The following is an 18,994-nucleotide window of genomic DNA, read 5'->3' as shown; positions in this document are numbered from 1 at the left end:
CTAGGGCCTCTTGCTCGTGACCACAGACGCCACATGTTTGTTTATTTCTCTCTCTTCTAGTAGGTGTACAAACCACCTTTGTAATGTCCTTTTAACCCAGTGATCTCAGAGCTACTAGGTTGTTGCCTTTAACGTTTTTCACTTGCATATATTAATTACATGTAAAATGGGCTTTGTTGTGGCATTTACATATTGTATATAATCTACTTGGGCGTGGTCATTCCCGTTACCCGCTCTCACCCCCTCCCACTCTCACTGATCCCTTTCCTCTTGTACTTGGTGTGTGTGTGTATACTGGTGATGTAATGTCGCCTGGGCAGAGCACTGACGACTTAGTACTGACTATACCACTGAAGAAAATGTCCCTTCCACTCACCTACCCCCAACCTCTGCAACCCTCTGCTGGTAGACAGGCAGGAGGCAGCGGGCCCTTCTGAACCCCTTCCCCACTCATATTTAAACCCCATCCTGCTTCGTGTTTGCTCTCTTTGCTTTCTGCGTGTCATTGAGATGTCATCTCTCAGTTTCTTGCTTCTGCTGCCATGTCTACTGCTTACGGCCTTACCTCCTGTCATGGTGGACTCTTCTTACCCCTCTAGAACTGCAGCTAAAATAAATTCTTCTTTCCAAAGTTTCTTTTGGAAAGGGTATTGCATCACAACAGTAAAAGTATCTAATGTACTGCCTACTTCTGAGCCTTGTCTTTCTGACGAGCCTCAAGTCTGTGAGAAACTTCAGGTAAGTGAGAACCCCTTTCTCAGAAAACAAGGTAGAGAGCCCCTAAGGAAAGACTGCCAAGGTGTATACACACACACACACACATACACACACACAATTCTACTGAATTCTTGAGTGCAAAGCATTAATCTGTCAGTCTTCATTAAAAATCATGGTTTAAATTTAGTATAAATTTGTGATTTGAGTTTTAAAAAAAAGCTATGCTATTCCTAATCTGCTTAATCAAAGACAATATCACTGATTTTTTTTAACATATGCCATATCCTTAAGAATCAACTTCATGCAAGATGTTGCCACTAGCATGTGAGAATTGTATTGTTTGAAGAAAATGTGCTTCCGTAGCTAAATGCAGAGTCTTCAAGACAGTTTAAGATCACCGAAACGGTTGGTCTAACCACTTGGACACATTAAACAGGCATTTTTGGAAATGATAGAAATGATTATTGTGTTAACTATTATCCCATGATACTGTATCCCAGCCCCGCCTCTGCGGGGTTCTACACTTTGCTAGAGTCTTTCATTGCCAGTTTGCCCCAGATAAAATAAAATTTGAATTTTTCATGTTCCTATCAGTAGAAATCGGGTCTTGGGTATAAATAAAACTGATATTTCAGAGCATTCTCCTGGCGAGCATCCTTCTTCATAGCAAACTGTAAAATTAATATTAGAACACCACTCGCCACTCACTCCAAAGGTGGTTCCTTTGTAGGAGGTGTACTGAATAAGACGTGGAGAGGGTTTAAGCTTCTGTCTAAGGAGATGGACTCTCAATCCAGTTAAAAATACTCAGGATGGCTTATAGGAGAACCAGTAAAGATCACAAACTTGCCCAGTTTAGGTTCACTGACTGCCTTGTCTTTTGACCTGTTAATCCCAATAATGTTCGTTGTCATGTGACTCAGTAACTACTAGCAGATTCTCTGTCACCAGTAACGTGAACTGTCTGAGTGACAATTCCAGTTAATGTTTTATTGGAGTGGTTATAAGTCATTCTTTTTAAGTAACATCCTACTTAGAAACACCATTTCTTCCAGAAAACCACCTTTCATCTTGATATGACAAATTCGAGGGGACGCATCCTTTTAGAACTCTGGGCTATTGCTATTTTCAGACCTGAATTTTGTACAGCCCGAGTTCCTGGTTTTCAGAGGCTATGGATGTATTCCGATGAAGGGGGATGACACCTGGGAACATGTTTTTCCGATTTGTTAAATGCACCTTGATTGGAGCGAAGACGATGGTTGTGAAACAACAGCGGCTCCATGCTTCCACCTTGTAATTGTGCCTAGCTATCTTTTCTGGCATCTGCTGATACGTTAACTCTTCTCGGATGGAGTTGATTTTATCAGTGCAAGTGAGGTGTGTCAAGTTAAGCAATACTGTTAACTCATAAAGGTGCAAAAGTTACAAAATTAATTTATGAATTTTTTTCTTTAATAGATATAAACCGATGGCCTCTGTTGATAATTTGACTGTGTAACAGAAAGCAGATCATCAGTCCCTATTAACATATCAATGGCATCTTTCACAGAACTAGAAAACACAATCCTAAAATTGTTATAGAAGTACAAAAGATCCTGAATAGTCAAATCTTCAGCTAAAAATCTACAATTGGAGCCACCTTAAGGCCTAACTTCAATATATACCTTAGAGCTATCTAACCCAAACATGGTGTTGGCACAAAGACAAATTGAAAGCATTGTGTCAGAGTAGAGATCCCCACACAGAGGGTCGTCCCTACAGAAGCACACGTATTCCCAAGAACATACAACTCCTTTAGTCTCTTTGGTTGCTGTGAGGAAACTGACCAAAAGCAACTTGGACAGAAAAGGGTTCGTGTAATAGCTCATCCTTCCAGGTCTCCCTCTCAGTGAGCGAAGTGACAGCAGGAACTTGAAGCAGGGAACATGGAGAAATGCTGCTTGCTGGCTGAATCTCGGGCTTAAACTTAGCTTTCTTACACAGCCAAGAGCACCTGAGTAGGTGCTGCCCACAAGAGGCTGGGATCTCTTCTATCAGTTAGCAGTCAAGACTGTGACCCACAACCATGGCTAAAGCTGGACAAGGTTCCCTCTCAGCTCACTTTAGACTGTATCAAGATGGCAGTTAAAGCTAACTGGGAAATCAACGAGGGATGCTCATTAGCTAGGCAAAAACTCATTCAGAAAATTGAAACTTGACTCCTGTCTCTCATCCTCAACTTGGATCCACAATCTAAAAGCAAGATTTAAAACTATTAGAAGAAAGCAGAGGTAGCTTTTCAAGACATTGGTTGGTACAGGTACTGATTTTCTGAACCTTTACATTACAGGAAATGAGGAAATTCTAACTACTGTTGCTACAGTAAACCAAAGGATTCTGGGTAGCAGAGAAGCATTCAACAGAGTGAGCTCACAGTCTGTAAAATGGAGGAAAACGTTGTCAACACAAAACATCAGTGTTAATGTCCAGAATTTATTTTAAAAATTCCAAATAATCCCTAACCAAAAATGTTATCCAATTAAAAAATGGGCAAAATAATATAAGTAAATACTTTTGAAAGAAATAAAATGGCCAACAAATCCATGAAAGAAGACAGCAGCCACGAATATATAAGCTAGAAGCTGTTGGGGGCTCATGCTTATAGTTCCAGCACTCAGGAGGCTGAGGCAGGAGGATTTTCATGAGTTTGAGGTCAGCCTTGACTATGTATAGTGAGTACCAGGTTAGCCTGGGCTACAGTGTGAAACTGTATCTCAAGAAACAAAACAATAGGCAGTGGTGGCACATGATTTTTAATCTCAGCATTCTGGAGATAGAAGTAAGTAGATCTCTGTGAATTCAAGGCCAACCTGGTCTACAGAGGGAACAAGGCTACACAGAGAAACTCTGTCTCAAAGAAACAAACAAAACACCAAAGAATACAGAAAACCAACGATACAGTTCTAGAAGCAAAATAAAGTTAAAAGAAAAACAAATTTAAAATAATATGAGATACTATCTTACTCTTAAAATACATCTTGTCAGAAACAAAAAAGTAACATGCTGGAAAGATTTTATAGACACTGCAGCAGGGAGTGTGAACACTCACTATTATGGAGACTGGGTGGAAGTTCCCCAAGAAACTAAAGTATGGGAAGGTTGAAGCAGGAAGACAGTGATCCAAGGCCAGCCTGAGATGCCTAAGGGTCAGGTGAGCAGTTACTTAGGGAAGCCACAGACTTGGCCTGGAACCCACACACAGCAGGGGATCTGGCACATCGTCAGCCTTTCTCTCTTTAATCGCCATTCTTAACTGATGAGCGGGTAATTATTAGTTCACACTCTTTATTATAGAATCAACATGCCTTGTTTAAAAAAGATGAAGGCCCAGTGTATTTCACAAATGAAAAAAGACCGCATGTATACATGTATCTGAGGCATGTGTATAATTATATAAGAAATTATTTTCTGTTGTTTACTTGAAGACGTTCGTAAGGTACTTTGTGTCTAGTTAGGTATGCTGTGAGATTTTCTAGTAAAATGAAATGTCTGCAGACCTGCAAAGACTGCAGTTGCCTGGTGTTTCTAAGTATCTAATTAGAGCTGCCTTTTTCTGTAGCAGCCCAGAAGCTGCAGTCCAGCTGTTCCCTGTGTCCTGCTACCATTTAGACTCAAGGAGACTTCTTCCTGACTGCATAAGAGAATTCAGAGAGCCCTTTAAAGTCAGTGCTCTACGGATGAAATTAGGCTGTTTGGTCTGTTTTCAGAACTCAAGACTGTTTGCTGGATAATTCATAACTTGATCTCTGTGTAAATTATTTACAACTGAATGTAGTTCCACACAAATTGCTTCATTTAAATGCACCATTACTGGACACATCAGTAGCTTCTCCATTTGTACACTGAGTTATATTTTATTTCAAGCATTCACATAAGCAGTCTATAGTGCCTCTGATTCCCTTGCTTTACAATACTTTACCCTTCACCAATGGTGTATGCATTAGATCGTTTGCACCTTAGAGAATTCATATGTGAACTAATAGTATTTTTCTGTGTGTCTTTGCTTTAATAATAATTAAAGAATTGTAACTTTTTTCAATGTGATCTATTTCCTTTTGTTTTGTTTTTAAACAGTTGTGTTTCAAATGCCCAGCTTATAGGTTATAGCCAGTTAGCATAAGTGACTGGCACAGCAGCCCAGTGACAGTATCTGCCCTTGCCTGCTACTAATCCCTTGGAGACGCTCCTGTTCCCTCTGGTTCTCCTGTTAGAATTTCCCTCTCTTCTGCTCCCACTGGCAGTGGCTTCTGCAGTCATGTGCACCTGGGCTCCAGCGTCTCCAGCTACAACAGCTGGGGAGCTGCTTTTACTTCCTGAAAGGGATCCTGACCTTTCAGACATATTAGCCTCAAATTATTAGCTTTTGTTTTTTGTTCATTACTTTACCTCTTCTGCAAATACCGTCCTCACTTTTCTAGGGGGAGAAATGTCCCAGATGGCTTCCAGTCTGCAAATGGTATTCGGTCCTAGCAAAGGCCTTGTATGATCTGTCCTCCTCCCGTCCCCCCTCACTATCCCAGGCCTTCTTATGTTATTCCATTTACACACTCTTCCGGATGGTCTGGAAGACACCACACATACTATCCCCTAGGTACTATTGAAGTTCCCTCCATTTGAAATGTTTTAATCTTGGATAGCCTTGTGTATCCCCCTACACACACTTCTTTTGGGGTTTCAATCAAATGTCAACTTATTTATAATGCTTTCTCTGAGCTCCATATGAAGGAATAGTTCTCCATATCTCCAGTTTCAAACTAGCTACATGGGTTATTAGACAGGCTATATATTCTTCATATAGTCTTCATATATTGTTCATTGTGTATTGAGCTCCTTAACCAGAATTCAAATTCCAAAAGGATAGAAGACTTTAGTTTTATAATCATTATTATTCTAAATCCCTAGAACTTTGGTCTGGAAATTCTATTTAGTGCTCAGAGCTTAATAAACGACTGTTTATTAAGATAAACACTTAGAAGATAACTTTGAGAGAAGTGCAGGCAACGGAGGCCCGGCTCATGACATTTCAGAGGGAGGTTTGGGAGTTTCAAGACTCTGTCAGAGCCATTTGGTATTTTAAATTGAGAGTTTATGGTTTTGGTCAGCTAAAGCTGAAGGAGCTGTGATTTTTATTTGGGGGGTGGGGTGGGGAGCTTAGCCCAGGGAGTGGCACTATTAGGAGATGTGTCCTTAATTGGAGTAGGTGTGTCACTGTGGGCGTGGGCTTAAGACCCTCACCCTAGCTGCCTGTAAGTCAGTATTCTGCAAGCAGCCTTCTGCTGAAGATGGAGAACTCTCAGCTCCTCCTGTACTATTCCTGCCTTGATGATAATGGACTGAACCTCTGAACATGTAAGACAGCCCCAACTAAATGACTAAATGTCCTTAAAAGAGTTACTTTGGGGGCTGGTGAGATGACTCAGTGGGTAAGAGCACTGACTGCTCTTCCAAAGTTCAAATCCCAGCAACCACATGGTGGCTCACAACCACCCGTAAAGAGATCTGACACCCTCTTCTGGTGTCTGAAGACAACTACAGTGTACTTAGAGGGAAAAAAAAAAAAATATATATATATATATATATATATATATATATATGAATGAAGAGTTACCTTGGTCATGATGCCTGTTCACAGCAGTAAAACTGTAACTTTTTTAGGCTTTTCTAATTTATTTATTATTTTATTTATTTACATCCTAAATGCTGCTCCCTCTCCCAGTGCCCCCCTTGTCAAGTTCTTCCCCCTCATTCTCACTCCCCTTCACTGCTGAGAGGGTGCCCCCCAGGTCTCCCTCCACCCTGAGACATCCAGTCTCTACAGGACTAGTCTCTACAGGACTAGGTGCATCCTCTACCACTGAGACCAGACAAGGCAGCCCTCTTGGAGGAGGTGTGTCACTGAAGGTGGGCTTTGGGGTTTTAAAAGCCCATGCAGGGTCCTCTCTCCCACTCTCCGCTTGGGGGATCAGTATGTAGCTCTCAGTTCCTTCCCTTGCACCACATCTGCCTGCTTCCATGTTCTCTGCCATGATGATGAGGGGCTAAGCTTCTGAAACACTAAGCAAGCCCCTAATTAAATGTTGTTCTAAATAAGAGTTTCCTTGGCCATTGTGCCTGTGTTAGAGTTACTATTGCTGTGATGAAATACCAGGGACAAAGCAACTTGGTGAGGAACATGTTCATCCAAAGGAGTCAGGACAGGAACTCAATCAAGTTCAGTAGGGACCTGAAGGCAGGAGCTGATGCTGGGACCATAAAGGGGTACTGCTTAGGGGCTTGCTCCCTATGGCTTGCTCAGTCTGCTTTCTTATAGAACCCAGAACAACCTGCCCAGGAATGGCACCACCCACAATGGGCTGTTCCCCCCCCCCACCCCCAATCAATCATTGATTTAAGAAAATGCCCTACAGCAGTGGTTCTCAACCTGCAGGTCCTGACCCCTTTGTGTCTCATATCATATATACGGCATATTCAGATATTCACATTACAGTTCATAGCAGTGGCAAAATTACAGTTATGAGGTAGCAACAAAGATAATTTTACAGTTGGGTTCACTACAACATGAAGAGCTGTGTTAAGGCATTGCAGCCCTGGGAAGATTGAGCACCACTGCCGTACGGGCTTGCCTATAATCTTATCTTGATAGTAGCATTTTCTCAAAGATGCTCCTTCCTCTCCAATGTCTCTAGCTTGTGTCAGGTTGGCACAAACTAGCTAGCACGCCTGATCCCTTGACTTGACACACACATATCACTCTTAAGCCACAACCTTTCCTTTCTTATTCATCCCCATGATCTCACATGAATCATTGAACATCACAATATTCTAAAATTTAAAGGTCCCACAGTTTTGAAGAATTAAACACTTAAAAGTTCCAAGTCTCTTTAAAATATCCAAACTTTCTTTTAAAATCCAGTATAAAACTCCAAAGTCTCTTTAAAAGTTTAAATTCTCTCAACTGTGGGCTCCTGTAAAAAAAAAAAAAAGGTACTTCAGGGCTAGAGAGATGGCTCAGTGGTTAAGAGCGCCAGCTATTCTTCCAGAAGTCCTGAGTTTAATTCCCAGTACCCACATGGATGCTCACAACCACCTATCATGGGATATAAAAAGTCTACTTCTGGCATACAGGTGTACATGTAGACAGAATATTCATATCTAAATCAATACATTTTGAAAATTATTAGAAGGCCAGGGCACAGGCACAGTTACAACCAAATTAAAACAAAACTAAACTTCAGCTGTATAAATTGAACAACGTCCAATATCTGGGATCTACTCGGGATCTCCTGGACTCCTCCAGAGGACCTGGGCCACTTCTCCAGCACACACAGCTTGTCTTCTAGGCTCCAGCTGGCTCCACTCCACTGCTGCTGCTGTTCTCCGTGGTCCTTCCATGGTACTGGCATCTCCGAAATGCTGGGGTCTCTGCTACAACTGGGATGCCCTATCACTAGTAGACTTTCCTGGGCTCTCTTTAGAGGCTCCAACTGTGGCACACAGTTGCCAGGCTCTCTGTGACCCCTTCATACCTTCAGAACCAGCACCAACTGGGTAACTCTTACACTATCAAGTTTAGCCGCCAGCACAAGGTACAACCTTGGCCATGTCTAGAACACAGGTTCTGTGTGCTGACTCTGAAGAACCATTTTTCACTTCCAAGAAATTTTTACCTCAATGATCTTGGTCTCTTCTCAATTACCACTAATTTTTCAGCTCTAGTTGAACAGCATCCAAAGCAAAGATTTCTCTTCAGTAGTTCTAGTCTCTTCTTAATCATCACTGATTCTTCAGCCCCAGCTAACCAAAACCACAGAGTCTCAATTCAGAATAATGAGTGTCCCCAGTAGAGTCTTTAAACTCTCCTCTGAAACTTCCCAAGCCAGACCTCATTGTCTATATTGCTGTCGGCATTCTTGTCTTCCAAGCTCCTACAAAACAGCCCACTGAGCTCTCAACACTCAATGGTTTTTCTAGTCCAAAGCTCCACAGTCCTTCTACTGTCCTCCAAAAACACATGGTCACGTCCCTCACAGCAGTACCTATTATCCTGGTACCTGTCTCTGTCTTAGGGTTACCATTGCGTCACAGCAGTAGAGCACTGATTAAGACAGTAGCCCAGGAGAGAATATTAGTGAAGGTACAGCCTAACCTTAATGGACACCCTAGCTTTTTAGAGATGCCCGTACCATGGGATGACCACCAGTGATAGCAGCAGCTGTGGAATGGCTGGCCAGAGCCTTGGATACAAGCAGCCCGTGCTGTGGATGGCAGAGCTACAGAAGTGAAGCCACTGAGACCCTTTGGAACCTTGGGAGTGGGTCTCAAGACATCAGCCACTAAGCTTTTTACGTGGTTGAATTTTGACTTGATTGTGATCCTGCCTTAGCTTTTTTATTCTTGAAGTAAGAAAGTATTTGATTTGTTGTTTGTTTGTTTGTTTGTTTGTTTGTAGGAAGGAGCTCACAGTTGGGGCTTTGGATATTTTGAAGAAAATTTTTTCTATTTTGGAGATTCTGTATATTTTATAGAGACTAAATATTTTAGAAAGGCTTTGAACTTTGACAGGGCCTTCAGATGTTTTAAGGACAGTGAGCATAGTATTTGAATGTTTAAAGATGGTGGGTCTTTAAAGGTTGGAATGCTTTATATGTCATAGAGATATTGATATGAAGTCTTGGGGACAAACAGGAAAGTTTCATGGTTTAAAACTGATGTGTTTGTGTGTTATGTTGGCAAGGGGTCAATTATATTGGATAGATTTTTGGATTTTTGGCAACTGGGTACTAGAGTGATTTTGTCAAGAGACACTCTTGATTGAGAAAATGCCTCCAGGAAATTATCCTATAGGCAAATATGTTGAGCCTTTTCTTGATTAATGATTGATGTGGGGGGTCCCAGCCCAGTGTGGAGAGTACTAACCCTGAACAGCTGGTCCTGAGTTATATAAGGAAGCAGACTGTGCAAGCCCTGAGGAGCAGGTCATAAGAGGTGTTCCTTCATGGTCTGCTTCAGTTCCTGCCCTGTCTTCCTTCAGTGATGGGACTATGACATGGGATTGTAAGCTGAGACAAACCCTTTCCTCTCCAAGTCACATTCGTTCATGGTATTTTATCACAGGAATAGAAACCCTAAGACATGCCCACTTCTGGGCTCTACTTGTAATCTCTCAAATCCATTCATTTTTTAATCAGCTTTGATTTTCTTCAGTCAGGAAGTCATAAAGCACACCATCCTTGTGCTGCCTGTCTATCAGAATTGGAGCTTCTGTCCTCCAGAGTGTGGCAGTGCTGTCTGTAGTCCTTTAGCATCTAAATGAAATTCAGCTTGGTATAAAGTGGCACTTGAGCTCTGCATAGTTAACCACAACTGGCTCTGTTCCTCTTTTCTGGGGAAGGTAGTGTGAATATGTGTGTTTTCATTTTGGAGATAGTTATTTCATATGTCTGTTAAATAATTCTTTAGTAGGGCCTGACTTAATTTATTTAAAACATCACACTTTATATGGTTATCTTTATGGGTTATCTTGAAGTAACTACTGAAGTATTCATGTTCACTTCCCAATGGGCTTCCCTTGAAGATGTTTAGTTTGTCAATGACAGTTAAACAAATGGTAAAAATACGCAATCTGGTAGCTAATGATGAGTTTAGAAGATGAGGCCTGGCTGTCGTTCACAACTGTAGTATTCAGGAGACTGAGTCTGGAGGATTGGGAGTTCAAGAATGGGCTACAAAGTAACATCCTGTCTCCATTAAAGTGGGAAGAAGAGGAGAAGGAGGAGGTGGTAGTTACTTTGTATTAATCATTTAATACACAATGCACACTTTACAAAGGAATACAGTGTCATTCTCTCCAGCTAAAATTACAAAACATCTCTCAAGCTCTCTTACTGACCCACCCGCCCAGTAGTCATGTTAGTCTTTTTCTGCTGTCCCAAACTAACTATTAACTGTTCTAATATTGCATGTTAGTGGGGCTGGAGAGATGGTTCAGCAGTGTTTGGTGCTCCTGCAGAGGATGCAAGTTTGGTTCCCAACACCTGCATGGGAGCTTGCAACTATGTGTATCTCCAGTTAGAGAGGATCCAGTGCCTTCTTCAGGCAGCCAGGGGCTCATACATACATGATGTAGTATGCAGACAATCATATAAGCAAATGCACATGCACATAAGTAAGTACACTAATCATTTCAGTAAGTCTTTTAAAGATGTATAGTACTTTTGCCTATTTTAATGCCTTTTAGAAACAAAACAAGTGAAGATGTCTTCCTTTGTCTCTTAGTTCTTACCTTACCTTTATATTGAGAGACTCCTCTACATTTTAGATGACACTGGATTGTTTGTGTTCATACTTGAGAGTTTCATATATAACACAATGCATTTATGCATTTCTTCATAATAGAAGTTTGTGAGATATATATGCATATATATGCATGCATATCTGTTATGTATATGCTTAGATACAAATCACTAGATCACAGAACTTGCTTTAGTAGATAATAGCAAAGTGTTTGTTTGCCGAGCTGGTTGTACCAGTCTGCTTCCTTTGAAACCTTTGTGGTTTCTAGCTTTGTCTTTTAACCAAGGTGTCTCTGATGAAGATAAATTATCTTTTTTTAATATCCTTTAATTTTAAAATTTTATTTCTCAGTCTTGTTCTTTATTATTTCTACTTTCTGTTTTGTTTAAGAAATAACTCCACTCCAAGTCTATGAAATATTCCCTGGTATCATCTAAAAATATTTTCTTTACTCTAATCTTCCTTAATTGTACTATATAGCACTAAAATTCAGACATATTCATCTTCTATGTATAATTTATTTTAGTGGACTATTTATATATAAAATGGCTACAGTATACATATATAATTATATATAATACAGTATATATATATAGTTTTTCATAATTATATATGTAGTATAGCATCTATATAATTCTATATAAATGAAAGCCTCAGAAATAGAAAAATAAGATAAACACACATGCATTCTGATATTTTTCTAATTTTTATATTGACCATTATAGAATTAAATCATATAATCAAGTAGATTATTTCAAGTAGATAGGAAACTTAACTACTTAGTAGTCTAACCAGAAAGCTTTTCATGAGAAAATTTCCTTTGATGACAATTTTAGAAAATATACAATCTGCAAGGCAAAGTTGTTCTCTACATTTTTATAGGTAGTAATTTCAGAACACTCATACTCTCTAGTTAGGTATATGGCAAATACTAAATATTTGAGCTTTTCAAAAATGAAGATTTAACTATTTTTGCTTCACTTCTCAACTAACTCCCAAAGTTAAGGATTTTCTTATTTTGCCCTTGAAAAGTGGAGGGAAATTTTTCCTACTTAATTTTTTTAAGGTACTTTTTTTAGGACTTATATTTCTAGGCCATGAATTTCTGGTTTATGGTGGTTTACCCCTTGTGACCCAAGGATGTGCCTCAGTTTCCCTCCCTTTCTGAGAGTTCCTTGTGTTAGGTCAGCAGTTGTCATCCTGACTGGTTCACTGTGAGATCCTAGAGCAGTGCATTCCCTGTTCTCTGGAGGAATTGATATTCTAGAGGAAATTTGTCTGCTTATTTGTTTATTTTACCTTATGCCTGTTCTTCACAGGGTGTGGGGTGGGGTGGGTATTTTCAGGTTCCTACATAATTATCTTTTAAATTGTTAGCGTTTTTCCTTGCCTCAAAAATTAAATCTAATGACCTTTTTCTTGAATCTCTATGTGATTGAATGGTCACGAGACAAACAGTGTTAAAGGGCAGCTTAGTATTAATTGGTTTTTAAGTAGTTGAGGAAGGAGATAGGTTTCCTGGAATTATTTAAGCATCTGGTTTCTTTGTGACTTGTACTAACTGGGCAGGAGTCCTCGCAGGTGATTACGTAGCTGTTAGAAGAATTGAGTCCACTTTGACACAGTTTGGCTGTAGTATGAAAAGCGAAGCTCACAGCGTTGGGTGTGGGCAGCGTTTCCTGAAGGTGCTTTTGCTGTGTTAGGCTGGGTGAGACTCCTGGTGCCGAGTGTCTGCCCTGGGATCCTCCTTCCTCATCTCCTCACGAAACAGAACTTTGCTTTTTCCCTGTGATTATTTTTCCTCCCAATTATCTTTCTCTTTTCGCAGAACTTCTACATCTATACTCTGCTTGTCTTCCTTATTGTTCCTTTTCCCGTGGGTTCTCGAGAATCTCTTGCCTTCATCTTCTCACTCAACACTTAGATCTCTGAGTTCTTTTCAATTTTCAACCCATGTTTTTAGGTATAATTTTATCATATCTATTTTTAAAAATTTGTGCTGTGGTTTGAGGGTTATTTATTTATTTGTTTTTATTTATTTTATTGAGTGTACAGTGGAAGAGGGAAAATGGGTCAAGAGGGAGGGAGGGAGGAAGGATGGGCCGTCTTCCCATGCTGGGATGATCCCTGGTTTGGGAAGGAGGGCAGTTGGCCTGTCCTTGTTTTTATTTTTTATTTTTAAAACACACCGCTTTGTTTTATTCCTAACAAGGAATCCTTTCAAAGTTCACAGAGATTGACATCTCTATTTAAGTATTTTTGTGGTGGTTTTTTTTTTTCTTTTTCTTTTTTAAACCTAGCCTGCAGGTTCTTTCTTTGTTGTGTTTGTGTTGTGAAACCCTGCCAGGCCTTCCTCACATGTTCCGTGATCTTCGTTGTTACATGTGGAGTTGAGGGCCTATGCTGGGCAGCCATTTTTTACCTGGAGACTTTTCATTCTTTAACCCAGATCAGAGTCCTTCTTTCCTTCATAGGTTTTGTAGTCTCTTTAGACAAGTCTTTATCCCAACCACTGCAGTTCAGGAGCAGGCCTGGCTGAGTGGCCTGTGCCACGGGCCACTGCCACAGGGTTGGAGTTCCTTTCATGCTGAGCTCTTTCTCTAATCCTGCTCCCTATTCTGGATTTCCCTGCCATCAGAAATCATGGTTGAATACATAATGCATTCCTGCTTTCACTGATCAATCATGGACTTCGTACAGCCAATTCTTTTTTGCTTGTAGCTGCAGATTTCTCTGATCTGATTATGATCTACTGTTTTCAAATCTCCTTTGATTCATAGTTTACAGAATTTCTTCAAATTGTCTGAATTTAAGTATCAGGGTTTTTTTTTTTTTTTTTGCTAGTTTCTCTTATGTCTCAAACTGGCATTACTTCCACCCAAGTGCTGGGATTACAGGTATGGGGTACTTTGCCTGATTTATGTGGTGATGGGGTTGGAACCCAGGCTTTTGTGCATAGGAATCTACCAACTGAGCTACATCCCAGGCCTAATGTTTGCTTGTTGGGTTGTTTCCTTCCTTCCTTCCTTCCTTCCTTCCTTCCTTCCTTCCTTCCTTCCTTCCTTTTCTCTCTCTCTCTCTCTCTCTCTCTCTCTCTCTCTCTCTCTCTCTCTCTCTCTCTCTCTCTCTCTCCTCTCTCTCTTTTAATTTAACATATATTCTCACTATGTAGCCCTGGTTGTCCTGGAACTTACCATGTAGACAGACTGGCCTCACACACTCACAGAGATCTACCTGCCTCTGCCTCCTAAATACTAGGATTAAAGGTGTACATCACTGCATTCAACTTCCTTTTAAGGTTTCATTGTTTTGACTTGGAAGGGAAGGGGAAGAGGTAAAGGTGCCCTTGTCTCTTCTGTGAGCCATTTTCTTTAAAAATAAAATGTTAAAGTACAGCTTGAAATTGAGAAGCCAAAAAGGTAATGAAATCATCTTAATCAAATCTCATATAAATATATTTGAAAATGACAAAAATGTGCTGTTTGTAATACTTGTGAAGGTTATTATTCAGAATTCATTTCTATTATGAATTCATTTTTTCCCCAGGAAAAGAAGGTGAACCTAATTATTTTAACAAAATGTATTGGACAGTATTTATTATTGGTCATTCTATTTAAGAAGAAATTGCTTCAGGGTATCTTTATTTATCATTAATAAACTATCTTGATATATTAAGTATTCAGGGACCCATTTTACTAAATATGTATGTTATTTCAAAAAGTAAATGTCATTGCAGCCTCGTATTTGTAATTTTAACTTTCCAGTACCAAACTATATAAGAGAATTATTTATTTTGATGGGAATTATGAAAGCTTTCAGTGCTTTGTCTAGGCAAGATTCAGTAAAAATCAAATCAAATGTTAAGCCAACAAGAAGACCAAGCAGGGCCGGAGAGATGGCTCAGAGGTTAAGAGTATTGACTGTTCTTTCAAAGGTTCTGAGTTCAATTCTCAGCAAAACCATCTGCAGTGGGGTCCAGTGCCCTCTCATGGTGTGTCTGAAGATAGCAATAGTGTACTATCATAAATGAAATAAATAAATCTTTAAAAAACAAAACAAAACACGTTTCTCTGAAGAAGATGAAGCCTGACAGCCTAAATTCAATCTGTAGGTCCTAAATGGCAGGGGGACCTACCCCTGCAAGATATCCTCTGGTGCATGCATTCATGTTAAAGCGCGTGTGCGCACCCCACCCCCCCAAAATAAACATGTGTAAACAGGAAATCAGATGTTCTATTAGTGGCCATGAATGCTGAAGAGACATGAATGAGTAAACAAACTTGCTTAAATGGACAGAGTTGTTTAAAACTAATTTTAATTAAATGCATTTCAGAAACATTGCCCTGGGATTGACTGTCCTATATTTTATAATTATATTTTGAAACAAAGTTTGCTAATATTTAGAAGAGAATATGGAAAGGTTTCATTTGCATATCTCAGGATCTTTATGAAGTGGTCATTATGTTTTTCATTCAAGTGTTCTAAAATGAAGGAAAGTTGTGCATGCACATACTCGCCTTTTGAAAATGTGTCAGTAAGTTTGTCTTTGTTCATGTATTGCTTTGTGATAACGAACAGTTTTACTTTTTTCTAGTAAAATCAGTTCCTACTTTAAAAAAAAGTAGCTTCTGAAAATTTGTTGATTTTATTTTAAAAGCACACCTGCATCCAAAACATAGTTTTAAAAGAAAGCTACTATGCTGAATTACATTCCTCAGTGCTGTCTCATTTGCCAGTATGACTAGTTTTGATTTAAAAAGAAGTTGATTAAAATGATCAAAACTGTTCATTGAACAGAAAACCTGGATGCAATTAGAAATCATAGGTGCCACCCATGGAGTTCTAAATGGGAAAACCTTAATGGTGATTGCTGTTTCTTTTCAAGATGTTAACTGATCGTGCTAGGATATTTGGAGGTCTTCCTGGTGGGTATCAGCGGTCTTATAGTTCGGGAGGCACACTTGATGTGCGTGTGCCTTCTTACTGCATTTAGGAAAAGTCTGTTCTCCAATTAATCAATGCAGCAGGTGGCCCCAAATTATGCTGCTGTGGTAGGGGCTTTCACTGCAGTGATTCCAATGACACACTCATTCCTGGCTGTTTTGGTTAGAATATCTTAACTATAGGTGTGTAGATTCATTTCTGGATCTTCAGTTCTATTCCATTGGTCCACTTGTCTGTCACTGTGCCAATACCATGCAGTTTTTAACACTATTGCTCTGTAGTATTGCTTGAAGTCAGGGATACTGATTCCCCCAGAATTTCTTTTGTTGTTGAGAATAGTTTTAGCTATCCTGGGTTTTTTTGTTATTCCAGATGAATTTGAGAATTGCTTTTTCTAACTCTGTGAAGAACTGAGTTGGGATTTTGATGGGGATTGCACTGAATCTGTAGATCGCTTTTGGCAAGATGGCCATTTTAACTATATTAATCCTGCCCATCCATGAGCATGGAGGTTTTTCCATTTTCTGAGGTCTTCTTCGATTTCCTTCTTCAGAGACCTGAAGTTCTTGTCATATAGATCTTTCACTTGTTTGGTTAGAGTCACACCAAGATACTTTATATTGTTTGTGGCTATTTTGAAGGGTGTCATTTCCCTAACTTCTTTCTCAGCCTGCTTATCCTTTGAGTATAGGAAGGCAACTGATTTGCTTGAGTTGATTTTATAACCTGCCACTTTGCTGAAGTTGTTTATCAGCTGTAGGAGTTCTCTGGTGGAGGTTTTCAGGTCACTTAAGTAGACTATCATGTCATCTGCAAATAGTGATAATTTGACTTCTTCCTTTCCAATTTGTATCCCCTTGACCTCCTTATGTTGTCTAATTGCTCTAGCTAGAACTTCAAGTACTCTATTGAAAAGATATGGAGAGAGAGGACAGCCTTGTCTAGTCCCTGATTTTAGTGGGATTGCTTCAAGTTTCTCTCCATTTAGTTTGATGTTGGCTACCGGTTTGCTGTATATTGCTCTAACGATGTTTAGCTATGGGCCTTGAATTACTGTTCTTTCCAATACTTTTAGCATGAAAGGATTCTGGATTTTGTCAAAAGCTTTTTCTGCATCTAATGAGATGATCATATGGTTTTTTCTTTTTTGAGTTTGTTTATGTAGTGGATAGCATTGATGGATTTCCTTATATTGAACCATCCCTGCATCCACACCTATGGTCACTTGATCTTCGACAAAGGAGCCAAAAACATCCAGTGGAAAAAAGATAGCTTTTTCAACAAATGGTGCTGGTTCAATTGGAGGTCAGCATGCAGAAGAATGCGAATTGATCCATTCTTATCTCCATGTACTAAACTTCACTCCAAGTGGATCAAGGACCTCCATGTAAAACCAGACACACTGAAACTAATAGAAAAGAAACTGGGGAAGACCCTTGAGGACATGGGCACTGGGGGGGGCAGTTTCAAGAATTGACAAATGGGAGCTCATAAAATTACAAAGTTTCTGTAAGGCAAAGGATACTGTTAAAAGGACAAAACAACTGCAACCATCAAATTAGGAAAGGATATTCACCAACTCTACATCTGATAGAGGGCTAATATCTACTATATACAAAGAACTCAAGAAGTTAGACCCCAGGGAACCAAATATCCCTATTAAAAACTGGGGTACAGATCTAAACAAAGAATTTTCACCTGAAGAAATTCGGATGGCCGAGAAGCACCTTAAGAAGTGCTCAACATCATTAGTCATTAGGGAAATGCAAATCAAAATAATCCTGAGATTTCACTTTACACCAGTCAGAATGGCTAAGTTCAAAAACTCAGGAGACAGCAGGTGTTGGCGAGGATGTGGAGAAAGAGGAACACTCCTCCACTTCTGGTGGGGCTGTAAGATGGTACAACCACTTTGGAAATCAGTCTGGAGGTTCCTCAGAAAACTGGACATGACACTTCCGGAGGACCCTGCTATACCTCTCCTGGGCATATACCCAAAGGATTCCCCGCATGCAATAAAGACACATGCTCCATTATGTTCATAGCAGCCTTATTTATAATCGCCAGAAGCTGGAAAGAACCCAGATGCTCCTCAAAGGAGAAATGGATACAGAAAATGTGGTATATTTACACAATAGAATACTACTCAGCAATTAGAAACAATGAATTCACAAAATTTTTAGGCAAATGGTTTGATCTGGAAAATATCATCCTAAGTGAGGTAACCCAATCACAAAAGAATACACACGGAATGCAATCTCTGATAAGTGGATATTAATTAGCCCAGAAACCCTGAATACCCAAGGCACAAATCTCATAACAAATGACTCCCATGAAGAAGTATGGAGGGGGTCCTGATCCTGGAAAGGATTGATCTAGCATTGAAGGGGAATATAAGGACAGAGAAAAAGGAGGGAGGTGATTGGAGAAGGGATGGAGAGAAGAAGGTTTATGGGACATATGGGGAGGGGGGATCCAGGAAAGGGGAGATCATTTGGAATGTAAACAAAGAATATAGAAAATAAAAATATTAAAAAAAAAGAATATCTTAACTACTATTCCTTCCTTTCTTCTCTTTGCTCATTTTATTTTGCGATCTCTAGTGTACGTGCAGATATCCTGGTTCTTCATGTATATCAGCCAATCTTCATCAGGCCCAACTAACTTTTTGTTCTCTGACTTTTATTTTGGGCTACTGTGTTGGTTAAGGTTCTCTAGAGAAACAGAACTATAAAATGCATCTATTCTGGAGAGAGGGGAAGGGAGGGGGAGAGAGAGGATTTATGAGAGATTTATTACAGATTATGATCTGACTGTTCAACAGTGGCTGCCTCCAGATGGAAAGGCTAAGAATCTAGTAATTGTTCCGTCCCTGAAGCTGGATGTCTCAGCTGTCTTAGATGCCAATCTATATTCCAGTTATATGCTGGGATACCATGAAGTAGGCGGAAATGCCAGGGAAGGAATGCGCTTGCCTGGGCGGGAGTGAGCATAGGCA

At 39.8% G+C, this 18,994-nt stretch overlaps 1 protein-coding gene across 2 annotated transcripts in view; it reads left to right on the top strand.

Moving 5' to 3' along the window:
* Nucleotides 1-18,994, top strand: part of Commd10 (COMM domain containing 10) — a 138,435-nt gene that overhangs the window by 90,609 nt on the left and 28,832 nt on the right. The window contains exon 6 of one of the 2 annotated variants that reach the window (XM_052155681.1): nucleotides 3,050-3,082. The exons of the other annotated variant lie outside the window; for it this stretch is intronic. Coding sequence (XP_052011641.1) covers nucleotides 3,050-3,067 — 18 coding nt within the window. The 3' untranslated portion in view covers nucleotides 3,068-3,082. Of the gene's footprint in view, nucleotides 1-3,049; nucleotides 3,083-18,994 lie in introns of those variants that run through there. 2 annotated transcript variants of the gene reach the window in all.

Source organism: Apodemus sylvaticus, chromosome 13 (assembly GCF_947179515.1).
Source record: "Apodemus sylvaticus chromosome 13, mApoSyl1.1, whole genome shotgun sequence".
Lineage (NCBI taxonomy): Eukaryota > Metazoa > Chordata > Mammalia > Rodentia > Muridae > Apodemus > Apodemus sylvaticus.
The sequence above is the reverse complement of the archived record's forward strand: the minus strand, read 5'-3'. Positions and strand labels throughout refer to the sequence as shown.